Source organism: Ictalurus punctatus, chromosome 15 (assembly GCF_001660625.3).
Source record: "Ictalurus punctatus breed USDA103 chromosome 15, Coco_2.0, whole genome shotgun sequence".
Lineage (NCBI taxonomy): Eukaryota > Metazoa > Chordata > Actinopteri > Siluriformes > Ictaluridae > Ictalurus > Ictalurus punctatus.
In genome coordinates, this window is record NC_030430.2 from 9,522,727 (window position 1) to 9,543,683 (window position 20,957).

The 20,957-nt window shown below is 38.0% G+C and overlaps 1 protein-coding gene across 2 annotated transcripts in view; it reads right to left on the reverse strand.

Annotated features, from left to right (window-relative positions):
• Positions 1-20,957, reverse strand: part of edem2 (ER degradation enhancer, mannosidase alpha-like 2) — a 49,601-nt gene that overhangs the window by 374 nt on the left and 28,270 nt on the right. For both annotated transcript variants that reach the window (XM_017487847.3, XM_017487848.2), the window contains exons 7-11: positions 4,566-4,707; positions 4,299-4,423; positions 4,026-4,170; positions 2,001-2,122; positions 1-279 (exon numbers count right to left, since the gene is read on the reverse strand). The exon at positions 1-279 is cut by the window's left edge and continues 374 nt beyond it. In XM_017487847.3, coding sequence (XP_017343336.1) covers positions 1-279; positions 2,001-2,122; positions 4,026-4,170; positions 4,299-4,423; positions 4,566-4,707 — 813 coding nt within the window. The remainder of the gene's footprint in view (positions 280-2,000; positions 2,123-4,025; positions 4,171-4,298; positions 4,424-4,565; positions 4,708-20,957) is intronic.

Genomic DNA, 20,957 nt, shown 5'->3' on the forward strand with positions numbered 1-20,957 from the left:
TGTTAAGCTCAGAAGGATGTCCTGTAGCTCTGAACGCTCATCTTGGTCCTTGCTGCAGCAATGCAAAGCAGCCGGATCAAGTGGATGTGCCTCTGTATTAAAGATATAACCCCCTGCCCCCAGAATACAGTCCCCATGTGCCCCACCCAGCTCAAATGTTGTGCCTGTGTTGTGAATAAAGTTGTCTGGATCAAACAGCAGGTAAAGGTACTTGATAGTTTCAGCCAAGAAGAATGACTCCATCCGGTTGTCCAGCTTGTGATCTCTTACATCCTTTACCTTTGGAAACAGACAGACATACAAACAAATAATAAAAATAAAAACAAACAAGAGTGAAGGTGCAAAGACAACTCATGGAGAGGTTATACCTTTCCCTCAAGGAATACCCTCATACCTTTCTTAAGAATGAAAATACAATCCCTGCCAAAAGTATTTGAACAGCATGGCCAATTCTATTTTTTTCCACGACATATTGACATTTACAATATATACACAATATATTACAAGACCTTTGGGTTTGAGATCAAAAGATGAATATGAGATGATAGATCAGAATTTCAGATTTCATTTCCTGATATTTACATCTAGATGTGTTAAACAACTTAAAACATGGCACCTTTGAACAGATCACCCAATTTTTTGGTGCTAAAAAGTATAGGAACAGATAGTCTTAAAGTAAATTACACTTATATTTGGTTGCATATCCCTTTCTTGAAATAAATACATCAAGCCAGTGACCCACTGACATCAACAAACTGTTGCATTTTTCCTTTGTGTTGCTTCTCCAGGCTTGTACAGCAGCCTCTATCAGTTGTCGTTTGTTTTGTTGGCAGTGCTCTTTGGGTCTGTAACAACCTTCAAAGACTGATTAGATCTCACAGCCTGGGCTCATCACATTGGCAGAGGTTAATCTTGGTTCCAGAACCAGTTTGGCCTTCTGATTCTTACAGCTCATAAGTGGTTTGCATCTTGTGGTTGGCCTCTGTATTTCTGCACTTGACATATTCTTCGAATGGTGGATTGTGACACCTTTACTCCTGCCCTGTGAAAGTCTGTGTTTTGGGTTCTTCTTCAGTGCTCTCACAATGCTACTGTCATCAACTGCTGTTGTTTTCCTTGGCTGACTTGTTCCATGTCCGGTTGTTAGTACACCAGTGGTTTCTTGGCTGTATTAGCTATGCCCAATGCTTGTGCAATGGCTCTGATAGATTTTCCCTCTTCTCTCAGCTTCAGAATGGCTTGCTTTTCTCCCAGAGACAGCTCTCTGGTCTTCCTGTTGGTTTATACTTTTAAAAACAAACATAGTCTTCACAGGCAAAACCCAGTGATCAAACCAAGAGCAGACCTACTAATTCTATTAAAGTATTAAAAAACATTTTAATTGTTGACTACTATAGTTTCTCACTGTAACTGAAAAAGCTAGATGGATGGTACACTCTCACAAATGACAACAGTAATGCTCACTCCATGCCTGCAGAAGACAAACGACACGCAACAGGAGCACTTTTTGGACAGATACTCGTCGCTTGCTAGTGTGAACACAGGCTTACTCTTGCATTCTCATTATTATTTTCTCTTTCCCAATCTTTTTTTATCTACTTTTTGCTTTTCATTCTATCTTTTTTTTCCTCATATTTATTTTAAATTTTTCTCTTGCAGTTGATTTCACTCTTCTTTTTTCTTTCTTTCTTTTATTTTATCTACTCTTTCTTTATTCTGGCATTCTCCCTTACTTTATTTATTTAATCACTTTCAGCTGCTTCCATACCCATTGTATTGTACATAATGCTTATTTTATACTACATTTGTGATTGTGATCTGGAAGGATGCCAACAGAGGCTAGTCTATAAATGATTCTATGTTAGTCTGGACATTAAGTGAGTTGTCTGGAGACAGAAGCCTAGTGATAGACTAAATTAATTGTGCATACATCTTAATTCTAAAGATTTTCCTAGATTCAACTTGTGTGGACAAATCTGGGTTAGTATTCAAGTACTCACACTTGCAAATCCGCATTTGACATGGCTCATCTTCTCTATGGACTCTACTGCATCCCGGCCTAGCTGCAGAAATGTTGGATTACCTGTAGCTTTATACAAGTACATTGCACTCTCAATCAACTCTAAAAAAGAAAAAAAAGGAAGGTGATTATTCTTTATTGTTACTGAAGGCAGTTATCTACACAGACTTACTTAGTTTAACAATTTGAACATTGTGTCATGCTGTAAATATATAGTGAAGTGTGAAATCTTAAAATCTATCTAAAAAAATAAATAAATCCAAATTTACAACGAAACTTCAAGGATGTGATCAGTGTGGTAATTGCCATTCTTTCTTTCAGTGTTTTACAGAACTCACAATGTAACATTGCTTAGCAACTCAAACATGCTTGCAGACCCTCAGTGACATAAAATAGTGCCAAAGTATATGCAGTGATAAACACAGACACAAGAAATGGCTCTTTCTTCAGAGTGCAGTAATTATTCAGCTTCTAGCCACAGATGGCGTATTAGTATGCAATCTTACACTTTAAAAATTAATTAATGCAGTGTGCCACTTCATAACAATAAAAAAATCCTGACATGCAATGGTGCTTGAAAGTTTGTGAACCCTTTAGAATTTTCTATATATCTGCATAAATATGACCTAAAACATCATCAGATTTTCACACAAGTCCTAAAATTAGAAAAACAGAACCCAATTAAACAAATGAGACAAATATATATTACTTGGTCATTTATTTATTGAGTAAAATGATCCAATATTACATATTTGTGAGTGTCAAGTATGTGAACCTCTAGGATTAGCAGTTAATGTGAAGGTGAAATTAGCTGATGCTCATCAGGCTGGAAAAGGTTACAAAACCATCTCTAAACAAGTTTGGACTCCACCAATCCACAGTCAGACAGATTGTGTACAAATGTAGGAAATTCAAGACCATTATTACCTTCCCCAGGAGGTAAAAAGGACAAAGGAACCAAGGGTAACTTCTAAGCAACTAAAGGCCTCTCACACATTGGCTAATGTTCATGAGTCTACCATCAGGAGAACAATCAACAACAATTGTGTGCATGGCAGGGTTGCAAGGAGAAAGCCACTGCTGTCCATCTGCAGTTTGATAAAGATCACTTGGACAAGCCAGAAGGCTATTGGGAAAATATTTTGTGGACAGATGAGACCAAAATAGAACTTTTTGGTATAAATGAGAAGCATTATGTTTGGAGAACGGAACACTGCATTCCAGCATAAGAACCTTATCCCATCTGTGAACTATGGTGTTGGTATTAACATGGTTTGAGCCTGTTTTGCTGAATCTGGGCCGGGACGACTTGCCATCATTGATTGAACAATGAATTCGGAATTATTCCAGCGAATTCTAAAGAAAAATGTCAGGACATCTGTCTGTGAACTGAATCTCAAGAGAAAGTGGGTCATGCAGCAAGACACTGACCCTAAGCCTGCAAGTCGTCTACCAAAGAATTATTTAAGAAGAATAAGGCTAATGTTTTGGAATGGCCAAGTCAAAGCCCTAACCTTAATCCAATAGAAATTATGTGGAAGGACTTGAAGCAAGAAGTTCATGTGAGGAAACCCACCAATATTCCAGAGTTGAAGCTGTTCAGTACTGAAGAATGGGCTAAAATACCTCCAAGTTGATGTGTAGGATTGATCAACAGTTACCGGAAAGATTACTTGCAGTGCAGTTTTTGCTGCACAAGGGGGTCACACCAAATACTGAAAGCAGAGGTTCACATACTTTTGCCATCCACAGATATGTAACATTGGATTATTTTCCTCAGTAAATAAATGACCAAGTATAATATTTTTATCTCATTTGTTTAAATTCTTTAGCTACTCTTTAGGACTCGCATGAAAATCTGATGATGTTTTAGTTTATATTTCTGCATAAATATAGAAAATTCTAAAGGGTTTACAAACTTTTATGTACCACTGTACAATCACACATTTTCCCCTATTTTGCTGCTGGCTTTGTGATCTATAGGTTTGCTGTAAAGTGCAAGTACCTGGTCGTAGAGGATATCCTTCTCGCTTGTCCACAGTATAGCTCTGAGGTATGCTGTAGAACTCTGGAAGGCCACCAAACTGACGCCACACTGTACAGTAGTTATGGAAGGTCCTTGTTGCACTCTCAATATCCCCTACAAGACTCTAATTGTTTTATACAAACCAAATATGCGCACTGAGTTAACAAGTACACCAAGGGATTGTTGAATGATATAAAAGTAAGGCAGAAGAGATCTAGTTATGCTGATCTAGAGGACACTATGTGCTCTCACCTGCAGACCAGGCCAGAACGCCTCCAGAGATTGAAATATAGGCATGGAAACGATACCTTTTTGCATTTGCACCCATAAGTACCAGTCATCAAACTTAGTGTAGTTCTTTATGGACTTATCAAACTCTGCAATACAAAAACAGTTCAGGTCAAAGGACAAAGAGTACTTAATATGCCTTGACATTCTGAGGAACTGTCAAGGTATACTGAGGAAATGTGGGACAACAAACAATAATGGCAAATAATATACAGTAACATGTCTGCATACCATGAAACATGTTCAGAAGTTCCTCATCTTGCAGCATGATCGCACCCTTTAATAAGTATTCAAAGTATGAATCAATCCCTGCCCCGATTCCTGCATCTTGAGCAACCCATTTTGAGGTAATGACATCAATGTGGTTCCCAACCTGAAAAGAAGTTGATTATTAACTTTTTAAAAATGATCAACCCTCAACTTATTGTAGAAGGATTATGTACCTCTTTATTCATTACAAAAAAGTAAAAGCCATCAAATAGCTACAAATTGAACCTGGAAATATTGCTAATTACCTAATTGTGTGAATAAAATTTATGCAATTGATCGAAGGACAGTTAAAGACTGGAACAGGAATACATAAACGAATGAGTAATTGATTCTTCAATATTTAACACTCAGACGTCTACGGCCATTTTCAGCAGATGCCTATTTTATGACACCTAGTTTTAATACCTATAACTTTGATGCAATTATCTAATCAGTCAATCATGTGGCAGCAGTGCAATGAAAAAAATGATGCAGACACAGGTCTAGAGCTTCAGTTAAATGTTCATATCAAACATCAGAATGGGGAAAAATGTGATCTATGTGATCTATACACACACACACACACACACACACACACACACACACACACATACAACCCCAATTACAAAAAAAGTTGGGACACTGTGTAAAATGTAAATAAAAACAATGCAATGATTTGCAAATTTCATAAACACATATGTTATTCACGATAGAACATAGAAAACCCATAAAATATTTCAACTGAGTAAATGTACCATTTTAAGGAAAAAAGGAAATTTTGAATTTGATGGTCGCAAGACGTCTCAAAAAAGTTGGGACGGAGCAACAAAAGGTTGGAAAAGTAAATGTTACTAAAAAGAAACAGCTGGAGGTTAATTGGCAACAGGTCAGTAACATGATTGGGTATATAAAAAAAGAAGAGTATCTTAGAGAGGCAGAGTCTTTCAGAAGTAAAAGTGGGCAGAAGTTCACCAATCTGTGAAAAACTGCATCTACAATTTGTGGAACAATTTCAGAATAATGTTCCTCAACATAAAATTATGAAGACTATGAATATCGCCATCATCTACAGTACATAACATCATCAAAAGATTCAGAGAATCTGGAGAAATCTCTGTACGCAAGGGCCAAGGGTGAAAATCAATATTGCATGCCCATGATCTTCGGGCCCTCAGGCAGCACTGCATTAAAAACAGACAAGATTTTGTAATGTAAATCACTGCATGGGCTCAGAAACACCTCCAGAACTCATTGTCTGTGAACACAGTTCACTGTGCCATCTACAAATGCTGGTTAAAGCTCTATCATGCAAAGAAGAAGCCATATGTGAACATGATCAAGAAACGCTGCTGTCTTCTCTGGGCCAAAGTTCATTTAAAATTGACTGAGGCAAAGTGGAAAACTTCTGTGGTCAGACGAATCAAATTTTTAAATTCTTTTTGGAAACCATGGACACACCTCTAAACTAAAGAGGACTAAATAGGAGAGGGATCATCTGGCTTTTTATCAATACTCAGTTCAAAAGCCTGCTTCTCTGATGGTATGGGGGTGCTTCAACTGCTTTTATTTCTAGCAAATTTCTTAACATGTGTAAATATTTGTATTAACATAAAAATATTCAACAACTGAGACATAAATTGAACAAGTTTCACAGAACATGAATGGAATAATGAGTCCCCGAACGGGGGGGGGGGGGGGGGGGGGGGGCATTTGCAAGTTCTCGATCACGTCTGGTGGGACACATGGCTACATGTCATTTTACATTTAAGGTGTCTTACAGAGCACAGCAGGCCTATGGCATGTTCACGCAGGTGAGCAGGCACCCTAGGCATCTTTCTTCTGGTGTTTTTCAGAGTCAGTAGAAAGGTGTCTTTAGTGTCCTAAGTTATTGTAACTGTGACCTTAATTGCCTACCGCCTGTAAACTGTTAGTGTCTTAAGGTCTGTTCCAGAGGTGCATGTGCAATAATTTTTTATGGTTCATTGAACAAGCATGAAAAACATTGTTTAAACCCTTTCTAATAAAAATCTGTAAAGCTTATTTGGATTTTACAAAATTATCTGTAAATTACAGTCTCCTGAAAAAGGGACATTTCTTTTTTTGCTGAGTATATATAAACATATACACACACAGACACATAGTCATGGGAAAAATGTTTTAATTTATCAAGGCCTAAATAACAATCATGCGGTCTTTACCAGCAGGTGACAACAAAAACCCTACAAAAATGTGTAGTATTTTTTCCCCAAAAAGTAAACCAACATCCAGAAAACTGGTTGCACAGTTTGTGTTGTGGATTTTGAATACATATAATTACCATTTTTACCCATCAATAATCTACACTTAATCACCCATAATGATGAACCACCAATACGGGCGGCTGTGGCTCAGGTGGTAGAGCGGGTTGTCCACTAATTGTACGGTTGGCGGTTTGATTCCCGGCCCACGGCTCCACATGCCAAAGTGTCCTTGGGCAAGACACTGAACCCCAAGTTGCTCATGATGGCAAGTTAGCGCCTTGTATGGCAGCTCTGCTACCACTGGTGTGTAGTGTGTGTGTGAATGGGCGAATGAGACACAGTGTAAAGCGCTTTGGAGAAAAGTGCTATATAAGTGCAGGCCATTTACCATTTAAGTGAAAACATGCTTTTAGAGATTTAAAAAAAAAAAAATTAAAAGCTGATTTTATTATCAAAAGTATTCAGACCCTTTGCCATGGCACTCCAAATTGTGGGCAGGTGCATTCCTGTTTGCTTTAATTATCCTTGAGATATGTCTAGAACTCAAGTCCACCTGTTGCAATTTAAATTTAAATTTAAATAAGTTTGGAAAGGTGTACACCAGGTTCTATAAGGGCCTACAATTTACACTACCTTATCAAGTCAAAAACCAAGCCATGAAGTCCAAGGAACTGGCTGTGGACCTCTGCGATCAAACTCTGGCATGGCATAGATCAGAACAAGGATATAAAACAATTTTAAGGCTTTGAGTGTTCCCAGGTCCACAGTGGCCGCAATAATTTTTAAACGGAACAAGCTTGGCACAACCTTGAATGTTCCTGGAGTTGGCTGTCCAACCAAATTGGACATCCGGGAAAGAAGGGCCTTGGTCAGGTAGGTAAGAAAGAACCCAACAGTCACTCCAAAAGTCCTGCACAGAGATGGGAGAACCTGTTGGACGGACAACCATCTCTGCAGCACTCCATAAAGCAGGCCTTCATTGCAAACTGGCAAGACGGAAGCCACTGCTGAGTAAAAGAGTTTGCTAAACGGCATGTAAAGGACTCTGAAGCACTACGTCTGGCAAAGAAACAGACACTGCACATCACCTAGCTAATAACATCCCTATGGTGAAACATGATGGTGGCAGCATCATGCTATGGGGTTCTTCTCAGCGGCAGGGACAGTGAGAGTGGCAACAAGTGAGAAAGGTGTAAATACAGTGACCTCCACTAATATTGGCACCCTTGGTAAATATGAGCAAAGAAGGCTGTGAAAAATTGTCTTCATTGAAAAATTGCCTTTTGATCTTTTATTTAAAAAATTCACAAAAATACTCTGCTCTCATGGATATCAAACAACTGCAAACAAAACACAGTTTTATCAAAATTATTGGTACTCCTAAGAATTCATATGAGAAAAATATTTCTGAAGTATATTCCCAATGATATTTTAAAAAAATTTTGTACACCTGGGTGACTACGAACAGGACTTCCTGCTTCACGGGAGTATAAATATGAGGTAACACATAGGCCAAATTCCCTTAGTCATTCACAACAATGGGTAAGACCAAGGAATATAGCTGTGGTGTGTGGCAAAAGGTTGTTGAGCTTCACAAAATGGTAAGTGGCTATTCGAATATAGCAAAAGAGATGAAAACACCCATTTCCAGCACCAGGAAATGTTATGATTCAGCATGGAAGAGGATGTGTGTCTATATTGTCTTGACGCACTATAAAGAGGACGGAGAAAAATCTCCAAGGACCACAACTGGAGAATTGCAGAAGTTAGTTGCATCTTGGGGCCAGAAAGTCTCCAAAACTACAATCGACATGGGTTTGGAAGGGTTTCAAGAAAAAAGACTATACTCTAATCTAAAAACAAACTCACATCTTCAGTTTGCCAGCCACTACTGAAACTTCAAATGGTAACTGTTCTATGGTCAGATGAATCCAAAATAGAGCTTTTTGGCAATAAACAACAGAGGTGGGTTTGGCGCACACAGAGAGGTAGCCATATGGAAAAGTAACTCATGCTCACGGTTAAATATGGTGGTGGCTCTTTAATGTTTTGGGGCTGTTTTTCTGCCAGAGAAACTGGATTTTTTTTTAGGAAACATGGCATTATTGACCATCAAATATAAACAGATATTAAATGAAAACCTGACTGCCTCTGTCAGAAAGCTTAAAATGGGCCGTGGTTGGATCCTCCAGCAGGACATTGATCCAAAACGTACATCAAAATCAACACAAAAATGGTTTACTGACCACAAAATCAATGTCCTGCAATTGCCATTCCTGTCCCCTGACTTGAAACCCATAGAAAACCTGTGGGCTGAACTGAAGAGGAGAATCCACCAGCATGGATCTTGAAATTTGTAGGATCTGGATAGGATTTTGTATGGAGGAATGGTATCAGATCCCTTGGCATGTATTCTCCAAACTCAACAGACATTATAGGAGAGGACTCAGAGCTTGTATCTTGGCAAAGGGAGGTGGCACAAAGAATTGACCAACAGGGTGCCAATAATTTTGGCACACATATTTAGCAAAAGATAGAATTTTTTTGGATAAACCAGTGTTTTGATTGCAATTGTTTGATATCCATGAGGGCAGAGTATTTTTGTGATTTTTTTTAAAAAAGCTCAAAAGGTTAAACAACAAATACAATTTTTCACAGCCTTCTTTACTCATATTTACCAAGGGTGAAAATATCAGTGGTGGGCACTGTACAGTGAAAGACAGAAACATCCATGAAGAAAACCTCCTCCAGAGCATACGAAGACTGGGGCAATAATTCACCTTTCAACATAACAATGACCCTAAGCATACAGCCAAAACAACACTGGGGTGGATTCCAGGCAAGTCTCTGAATGTCCTTGAGTGGCCCGGCCAAAGGCCAGTTTAAACGCCATTGGATATCTGTGGATAGACCTGAAGACGGCAATTCTCAGATGCTCACCATCTAATCTGATGTTGTTTGAGAGGATCTGCAACGAAAAATGAGATAAGCTGCCGAAATCCAGGTGTGCAAAGCTAGTAGAGATCCAGGAAGAATTATCCAGGAAGAATTATACATGTAATTGCTGGCAAAGGGGCTTCTACAAAGTATTAAATAAAGGGTCTGAACGTTTTTGTGAATAAGACATTACAGTATTTGAGTTTTAATTATTTTGAAAATCTTTAAAAACATCTTTTAACTACAAAATATTCCTTTCGGGCTGTTCATTGCTCCTCCAGCGGCTTATGGAAAGAATGCTGAGGCGAGCGGGGTATCTAGGTTTCCACTTGGGCCATGGGCAGGTGCGTCCCTAAATTTATAAGACAGCTACCTGCCCATGGCCCAAGACCAAAAAGGAGGCAAGACAGTTTCTGGGGCTGGCTGGCTATTATCGTAGGTTCATGCATAATTATTCGGACGTCACCAGCCCGCTGACTGATCTCGCTAAAAAGGGAGCCTCAGATCTTGTTCAATGGACGGAGCTGTGCCAGCATGCTTTCACTCAAGTAAAAGCTGCACTTTGTGGTGGACCACTTTTACATTCTCTTTTCTCTACCTTTTATTTTACAGACAGATGCGTCGGACCGGGGGTGGGGGGCAAAATATCCTATTACTGTCTATGGAACAGTTGCATCTGGAAATTTTGTCGGAATTTCACATGAAATGTACGTGGAAATGGCGAGAAAAGAATGTTGTGGTAGTTCTGTTATTCCACTTATTGTGGGGGTTAACATGGAATTGTCCTCTTTGAGCTGAGAATTTTGATATGTCACATGTATGCTGTGGTAGTTTTGTAATTCCACTTATTTAGGGGGTTAATGTGCATGCGACATCACGTGAATTCATTAGAATACCCATAGCGTGATTCTCATTACATTAGTGTGATGAACTTCTTGGAACTTCCCAGATTTCCCATTACTCTCTATGGGGCCGGAATAACGCCATTTTGAAGAAAATGTGAGTGGTGCTTGCCTGTGCAAATTTAATTAAATTCAATTTCATTTGTACAGCACTTTCAACAATGAACTTTATTTATTTAAAGCAGCTTTGTGACAAATACAATCAGGACATACATTTTAAATGTATGAATTTATCCCTGATGAGCAAGCCAGAGGCGATGGTGGCAAGGAAATATGTCACATGTCTATGTTGCGGTACTTCCATGATACCACTTATTTTGGTTGGTTATCATGCATGGGATGTCACGTGGCATCACTAAAATATCCATAATGCAATTCTCCTCATTACATTATTGTGTATTGTGATATCCAACAGGAAATTCCATGCATTGTGCATGTGGGATGAATTCCGAAATGGGATTTCCTGATTCTCTGGACCAAACCACAACACTTCTGTGTCACTTCTTCAAATGTATACATTCAAGATATAAATTTTATATGTATGAATTTAAGGAAAAACTCCCTGAGACGATACGAGGTAGAAACCTTTACAAGAACCAGACTCAAAAGGGAACCCGTCCTCATCTCGGTGACGATGGATAGTGCAATTATAAAAACATCCCTTCTATATCGGTGTACTACATGGTCAAAAAATGCAATTGTGTATCTAGGAAATTTTCACATAAAGTCTGTTTTGTTGAACTTATTTACTATACACTGATGGAAATGTTGTTTTTTCTACTGATTCCTTGGCTAATTTTTAACCAATTTACAATTTGGACCACTCAGCTCTGCTCACTTTTTCTTTTTTTTCCAGATTTTTTGCTAATTTGTATGATATGCAAAATATTCTTTTGGGAACTAGGCCTTGAATTTTTGTCCCATCTTCACAAAGTTGCTCAAATGGCTCAGGAGAGATTTGTCCCTAAATAATTGTCAAAAATATCTTGATATTTATTAACAATATGGCCATCACCTGTCAATCAGTTCTAATAGGGCAGAGTTTACTTTTCTCATACAGCTGTAACTTGTGATTCTTGGTATGAACTTGAACGAAATTGACAAGCCCCTTAAGGACAATGTCTTGAGAACAGTCACTGAGTTTTTGGTTGTGGTCATCAATAGGGGGTGGAGCTATGTTCAGAAAACTGTTTCTCAGGAACAGTTCAGCTGAAACTCGGCATGCTGCATATTTATATGACCTGGTCACTTGAAAACACATGGCCTTTGTCAGCCAATCAGCTTTCAGCAAGCACTTGTTAAGGTAAAAAATAGAAAGATACTATATTGTCACTCAAATTGGTCACTGGGGGTGCTATTAATTTTTTTCACTTATAAACAAGCATAGCTCATGTAAAATAAAGTGGAGAGGGAATATTCTTTGTAGTCCTGATTCAGTCGCTCATGCAACAAAACTTGCTTTTTGGAACATTTAGCCCCACCCAAAATCAAATCACTAAATATTGGTGGACATTTGTGAAGAAAGTGGATTTTTCTCACCTACCATATGTCTGATCAAGCTGAAATGCTATTACAGCTACCAAAAACAAGTTAGGAACCACCTGCTACACTATATCTATGGTCTGACAATGCCCTATCAACCTCTTAGCAACACCCGGGAGTTGCATTGGCTGTGCAATCCCGGTGCACTTTCTTAAGGAACTGCACTTTTTTAGTTAGGATTGCAAAGCAATGCACAATACAACTTAATTTGTGTCATTATTATTATTATGCCAAAATTTGTTCACTATCTAGTCCCACAGTTTTGTAGATATCGAAATTGGACCAATGGCAAATTGGCCAACAATATGGCCATCACCTGTCACTCAATTCTAATGAGGTGGACTGTAATTCGCTCAAACAGCTTATGAGTCTTTGTACGCACTTGAACAAAACTTGAAAGGCCCCTTCAAGACAAAGTCCTGAGTACATCCACAAAGTTTTGGGCATGGCCATCAACAGGACACAGAGCTAAGTTCTGAAAATTGTTTCTCAGGAACTGTAAGTCTGATTGAGCTAGGGTTAGGATTGTAGGAGTATTCTTAATGACAACTTGGTCCCTTAGTAAAACATGGCGACTGTTGGGCAATCATCATTCAGCAGACATTTGATAGGGTTAAATATTAGCAATTGTTACAAAACCTGAATCGTAGGTCCCTTTAGTGGACAAGTTTTGATTTGCACAAAAATTGAAAGTCATATTCAGGGCTAGAATCTGAGGCAGTGTGCTAAATTTGGAGAATTTTATTCAAGAGACAAGTAATAAATCCTTGCCTACTGATCAATATAATAATTACAATATTATGACTCTATGCTCATAGGTCTAGGACTAAAGAACATGAAAGGAAATTCATGAAAGTCTTCTTTATTATGGACTATGCATTATCCATTCCTTCACCTTTTTGCCCTCTGCGGGTGCTCAGTGATGCTAAAGCCATCTGTGTGAGGTTTGACATCAGGTTGCAGGGGAGGTGTGCAAAATTTTGGGTATGGATGTCAAAAGGGGGCAGAGTTAAGTTCAAATTGTTGGTTCTCAGAAACAGACACTCTTGATTGGGTGGCTGTGGCTCAGGTGGTAGAGTGGGTTGGCCACTAATCATAGGGTTAGTGGTTCGATTCCTGGCCCACGTGACTCCACAATGGTAACTCTGCTGCCATTCGTGTATGTGTGAATGAGAAACAGTTTAAAACGCTTTGTAGAACCGCTAAGGTTAAAAAGAACATGAAAGGAAATTCATGAAAGTCTTCTTTATTATGGACTATGCATTATCCATTCCTTCACCTTTTTGCCCTCTGCGGGTGCTCAGTGATGCTAAAGCCATCTGTGTGATGGCTATGTGCAGACTAATTGCAGACTAATTGCAGCCAAGTGCAGACTAATTACCATTTGATTGAGATGTATTTTGGTATGCTGCTAATCTGCAATTTCTTTTAATTAAAAATATGGCCATCTTCAGCCAAATGGCTTTCATACAATTTCAGATATTTCATAATTATCATGTTTTTTGATGACAGCTTCCAAAACTTAATAAGTATGTTAATCTATGAAATCTACATTGTTCAATGTAACTTGGCAAGAACTGGCCACTGAGGGCAATATTTGTTGAAGGTGCTGAAGGTGATAATTGTCACTTGTGGCTATATTTTTAATATGTGTTTTCCATGTTTTGGTCTGTTGGTGGGCTTTGGGAGGGAGTGGAGTCTACTCCCTCATTGATTTTGTGGTCCACCCTAGATAGGCTGTAACAATTTAATAAAAAAAATAAAACACAATAAAAAATATGTGCAAATAAAGTATGCCATAAATAACTTAGAATTATACAGACATCTTTTCCCACATCAAGCAACATAAGGGTTATTACCTAGGAAAGCTGTGTTTGGACAGACTTACAGGAATACAGAAATAGGAAACTAAAGGTAGAGTACTGGGATCTTAAACACAAAAGTACATAATTTCACAGAAATTTGGTCTGACAGCCTAAGTTGACATGCTATGGGGAAAACCTGCTGTCACAATGCTGCTGTGAAGAAAACGGATGTGGGAGACATGTATAAATATCACCCCCGTATAAATGCTTATACTCTTATTATTGTTCAAATCTGCATAGTAAGGGTGTTTATAATATTTGACTTATTACTAATTTCACCATGATTGACTGTGTTGCTGAACAAGACATGTGGCCTATTGTTTAAGCTGGCATATAGCAGTCTGGGTCCTGTGGACACAGAATAATTTTTTCCCAAACTTTTGCCTATTTCAGGGCAGGATGGCAAAAGGTTGGTCCTTGATGGACATAGTCAATGCCAAAATTGTTTGGGACCTAGTTATGCTCGAAATTACAGGCTATGAAAATACTACTGTCTATTCATCACCTTCCACTGGCACTGTGCAGCCACAGTGAGAATTGACGCGATCAGCAGCTATGACTACAAAACCCTCAAGATCATTTGTAGCAGCAGAAACAAAATTGTGCAGAAGACCCAAGAAAGACAGTCCAAAGAAAGAGGAGAGAGTCCCTTTAGTGTGTTGAAAAGCAGTAATGTGGACCAAATGCAAGAGTGCAACAGCATATGAAAGTACAGAGCCTAGTACACCAGCCTTTCATATAGACACCTAAGTTGAAAGCAGAAGCACAGACAAATAATGCCCTACAGGCAGGTGTTAATGTTAATGTCTGAACTGACTGGATCAGAAACCGTTGTGTTGTTTCCCCTCTTCCCCCTCCACTCTGCAGATTACCACGCCTACTTTTCTAGCATTTTTCAAAACTTGATGAGAACTAACCGGTGCTGAAATAGGGCAATTTCATGACCTTTTAATGGTATAACAAAAGTTTGGTGTGTAGCATGTTGTAGATTAGATTTGAGTAATATTGGCACAATAATCTGTTTATTGCATTTCTTTAAACAGTATTAAATTATTTGCTTGACTTTCTAGACTATTGTTATAAAAGAACAACATTATTTTGAATTTGGAGTAGGTACTATTATCTTGAGCGCATCTGAGATGATTGGCTTTGATGTTGTGTGCAAACAGAAGTACTGTCTACAATAAGCTGAGAGGTAAAAGGTATAAGCTAAGACAAAGATTTCATTACAACTATGACTAAATGTTGTTCTTTCCAGTGCAACTTAATTTTGTGAATCAAGCACAAAGTTTAGTGTTCTATCGTTGGATATCTTATGATTGTACCAAAACCATGCCCAGTGAGCCCACGATATGATAAGTGAACAAATAGTTCTTGTTAGCATTCATTGTTTCAGTCATGAAGGATTCTGTGTTTTAACTAATCAGCTTGAATCGAAGATTCAGTCACTTGCTCACAACATGAAAGTCATTTGTCCCACCACCTACAAATTGACAGATGTAATCTCCAGAAATTGTAATTATACAAATGTATGAACAAAATCAAAGTAATAAATCAAAATCCCCACCATTTGGAAATCGATAAATATTTTATACTTTTTATAGTTATACTATTTTATACTAAATCTCACCAGACTTTAATGCAACACAGTCTTCTTTTCTCCCTTCAGTCTCGCCCCAGATCGTCTCAAGTTTCTCTCCAGCCTGATGGCCCAAAATTTGATGCATTACAGAGAGGCATCATAGACCCCATCATTTAAAAAGATTGTATTTATAACCAGTCATGTGAAAAAGTAAGTACACCCAATGGAAAATGTTGGCTTTTTTGACATATTTGGACAAGGAAACATTTGATTGTCTCTGAAACTGTGCGTATTAATAAAAGGTGATATACTTGAACAAAACCACAAGGAAAATTAGCTGTTTCAATCATTTATTCAACAGAAATATTAACAGATGTGATATTCTTCTGTGGACAAAATAAGTACACCCTTAGCCTCAGAATCTAGTATTGCCTGCTTTAGCAGAAATAACTTCTTGTAGGCTTTTTGCATAATTGTCCACAAGTCTCTGACATTGGCTTGTTGGAATTTTTGCCCACTCTTCCAGGCAATATTTTTTCAGTTGTAAGATGTTTAAGGGTTTTCTTGCATGTACCGCCTGTTTCAATTTTCCCCACAACACTTCAATGGTATTCACATCTGGGCTTTGACTAGGCCATTCCATAACCCTCCATTTCTTCTTTTTGAGCCATTCTTTAGTGGATTTGCTAGTGTACTTAGGATCATTATCCTTGTAAAAAGGTCCATTTTCCACTTTCAGTTTGAAAGGTCCACTTTCGGTTCAACTTCAACTTTCGGGCAGATGGCCTCACATTATCTCCAAGCTCTCTTTGATACGATGCAGAATTCAATGAAAGTTGTCTTTAGTCTGTGCCAAACGTGTCTGCTGTTACTGTGGCCAAACAACTCTATCACTGATTTGTCTGTCCAGAGCACCATCCATCCATCCATCCATCCATCTTCTACCGCTTACTCCTTTTCAGGGTCCTGGAGCCTATCCCAGGGCAGAAGGTGGGGTACACCCTGGACAGAGTACCAGTCCATTGCAGGGCAAAATCACATACACTCTCACACACCCATTTATACACTACGGACACTTTAGACACACCAATCAGCCTACCATGCATGTCCAGAACACATTATTCCAAAAGGCCTGGTCTTTGCCTGTATGTTCATTGGCAAAGTGTAGTCTTGCTCTAATGTTCTTTGGGGTTCTAGGAGACTTATTTGGCTGAATTTGCAGGGACGACCAGTCCTGGGCAAATTGACAGTCGTTTGAAATCTGCGCCATTTGTAGATTATTTTCCTTACAGTGGAATGAAGTATTTCAAATAATTTGGAGATCTTTTCTTGCCAGACTCATAGGCATCCACAGCCTTTTTCCTGAAGGTCTTACAGAACTCTTTAGATCTTGGCAGGATGACACTACATGCCTCAATAGCAAAGGGAACACCAGACACTAGATATGAGAGGGGTTTAGATAAGACAGGTTCCACCTGTAACTTGAACACATTTATCATACCTTCAAATCCATAAAATTAGAATTTTATGGATTTGAAGGTGTGATAAATGTAAAGGTGTACTTACTTTTTCCATGTGACTGATATGGGGTTGGCTTTTTTGGTTAATTTAAATTGTGAAAATTACTACAAAATGTCAATTTTGTGTGTCATTTGAGTGTTTCACCTTTATTAATAGACACTGTTTCAAGGAGGATCAATTGTTTGCTTGTCCAAATACAGTGCCCTCCACTAATATTGGCACCCTTGGAAAATATGTGGTTTTCTACAAAAGGCTGTGAAAAACTGTCTTTATTGTTTAACCTTTTAATCTTTTGTTTAAAAAAAAATAAAAAAAATACTCTGCTGTCATGGATATCAAACAAAACACAGATTTATAAAAAAAAAAATAAATTAAAACATGTGTTCAACAATTATTGGCACCCTTTTAGTCAGTATTTTGTGCTACCTCTGTTGGCCAAGATAACAGCTCTGAGACTTCTCCTATAAGGCCTGATGCGATTGGAGAATACATGGCAAGGGATCATTCTTCCATACAGAATCTCGCCAGATCCTTCAAATTTCAAGGTCCACACTGGGGACTGGGACGGCCATGGCAGGGCCTTGATTTTGTGGTCAGTAAACCATTTTTGTATTGATTTTAATGTATGTTTTGGATCATTGTCCCACTGGAAGATCCATCCACGGCCCATTATAAGCTTTCTGGTAGAGGCAGTCAGGTTTTCATTTAATATCTGTTGATATTTGATAGAGTCCATGATGCCATGTATCCTAACAAAATGTCCAAGTCCTCTGGCAGAAAAACAGCGCCAAAACATTAATCAGCCACCACCATATTTAACCGTGGGCATGCGGTACTTTTCACTATGGCTACCGCTGGTGTTTATTGCCAAAAAGTTCTTTTTTGGTTTCATTTAACCATAGAACATTTCATGTAACCATAGAACATTTCCCATTTGAAGTTCCAGTAGTGTCTGGCAATCTGAAGAGGCTTGAGTTTGTTTTTGAATGAGAGAAGAGGCTTTTTTCTTGAAACCCTTCCAAACAACTTGTGGTGACTTCGGATTGTAGTTTTGGAGACTTTCTGACTCCAAGACGCAACTAACTTCAGCAATGCTCCAGTTGTGATCTATGGAGATTTTTTGGCCACTTGAACCATACTCTTCACAGTGCGTTGAGACAATATAGACACATGTCCACTTCCAGGCCGATTCATAACATTTCCAGTTGACTGGAACACATTGCCCTGATGGTGGAAAGGGTCATTTTCAATGCTTGTGCTATTTGCTTATAGCCACTTTGTGAAGCTCAACAACCTTTTACCGCACATCACAGCTATATTCTTTGGTCATACCCATTGTTATGAATGATTAACGGAATTTTGCCTATGTGTTACCTCATATTTATACCCCTGTGAAACAGGAAGTCATGGTTGAACAATTTCCTGCTCCTAGTCACCCAGGAGCACTAAAAAAATTTAAAATATCAATGGGAATATACTTGACATATATTTTTCTCATATGAATTCATAGATGTGCCAATAATTGTTGCACACCTATATTTGATAGATTTTTTTAAATAAACCTGTGTTGTGTTTGCAATAGTTAGATATCCATGATATTTTTGTTATTTTATTTTAAAGAAAAGATCAAAAGGTTAAACAATAATGACAAATTTTTCCACAGACTTTTTTGCTCATATTTACAGAGGGTGCCAATATTAGTGAGAGCACCGTATGTCAAAAAAGCCAACAACTTCCATGGGGTACTTTATGTGTCTTACACATTTTATTTGAATCTTTTTACATTATATTCTACAACACTTAAACTCTTAAATTTAATTCTCTCAAGATCTTACAATTTGGTTTCAATTTCATAAATTCTTAGTTCTTAAAGTTCTTAAAATCTTAATTGGTTTTGTCATTGTAACTTGAATTTTGAAGGTGCTTTAATTTTTTTGTTCATATTGTTTAAAATGGAAATTTCATTGATACTAGAACATTAAATGGTGTATTAAAAAACTATATTGAAGCATAACTGTAATATGCATTGAATATAGCATTATTTTCTACAGTAGAACAATATAAATTAAACTTATTTAATTGTTTTTGGTACAGATGTCATTGATTTCATACACATTAATTGGAAATCCAAACAAGTGACTATACATTTTGAATTGCTTTGATCATTTCAACGTTGCGCGCGTTTAGGATTGCACCTCCACTGTAGCCTCCACTCATAGTCAGACAGTGTTTGATAACTAAAATACCCCCCTCTCTCTCTCTTTTTGCCAGTATCAGCCAGAGGAGGATGTCCTCCATTTTTTAATTTTATTTTTATACCACACCGTGGTATCGACTTTGGTATTGAGTATCGTGTACTTTTGGTGGTATCGGTACCAACTACAAGACATTTGGTATCGTGACATCCCTACTTGTAACATAAAATTGTGAGCTGGGATAAGTGCAATATATGCATTATAAATTTGTCACAGGAGTTAGAACGAAATGTTATTTGTTTATTTATTAGGTTTATATATCAAATGTATTCCTTCCAGTAACCACTAAATTTCTCTCTCTTTCTCTCTCTCTCCTCTCTCTCTCTCACACACACACACACCTTTATTTTTAATACCGCAACGGATGCTCTACTGGAATGCAGTAAATTTATTGTAATGTTGCCATTATTTATTTAACCAAAAGCTTGACCATAATAGTCTACTGTTGCTTATTTCTAAGCATCACAAAGAATGGAAAAAAACAAACGCTGTCGGTGAACATCAGTTAATAGCAAATTAGCAATGTTTTTATTAAAGTTTTCATTAAAGAGAACCTATTATGCAAAATTCACTTTTGAATGGTGCTTGAACATAAATGTGTGTTGGCAGTGTATGTACACAACCACCCAAAAATCCAACCACAATCACCCAAAAAACCTAAAAATCCACCCACTCATTTTTTTATATTCTGAACAGGTTGCCATGTATTCTCCAACCTCATCAGTGTCTCAAAATTATTCGTTTTCATTTTCTCCCTAATGTGATGTCACATTGGAACAAGCCCCACCCAGGGGCTCTGCCCTATTAGCATAGATCCTCCCCCGAGTGAGCTGTACACACTACTCCATGTTCTCCATGCTGAGGTAGTTACAGTGATTAGAAGTGTCAGCTTAGTAATCCTTGTACGTGTTGGCTGTAAGAATGAACATAAGAGTCTTCATGAACTCTTGGTATCAGAGCCACTGAAGACGCAGTGGAGAAGTTTTATTTTTGAAGGAAGTGTGCCCCAAAAAATAGTTAAATTCGTATATGTTTGTCTGAATCATTTTACACAAGACTGCTTTGTGAATGAGGGTCAATACAAAGCAGGATTTGCTAAAAACTCGATTCTCAAGAATGGATCAGTACCAACTGTTCGTGATCCAGCTTCATATCCAGAAGACGCAAGTATCGCACTTCTTTATATTTTGCGAATGTTTGTAAATTGCCTTTCCGAATGAGCTTGTTAGCAGATTCCACGGCTAATGTGGCTGAAGTTTCCATTGTGTCTGATTGCATTCACTGAGACCAGAGCTATGGTGTCAGTTTTATTTTTAACCTGAAAATGCTTACTGTCTGTATAATTCATAACCGCACCTTTATTATGCACATTACAGTAAGGTGATTGTCTTTTTGAAAACTATGTATGTTTTGTGCGAATCATTTGACGCCAGACTGCTTTGTGAATGAGGGTCAAATCGCCTTTCCGAATGTGCTTATTAGCATATTCAACGGCTAATGTGCCTAAAGTTACCATTTTCTCTGATTGTA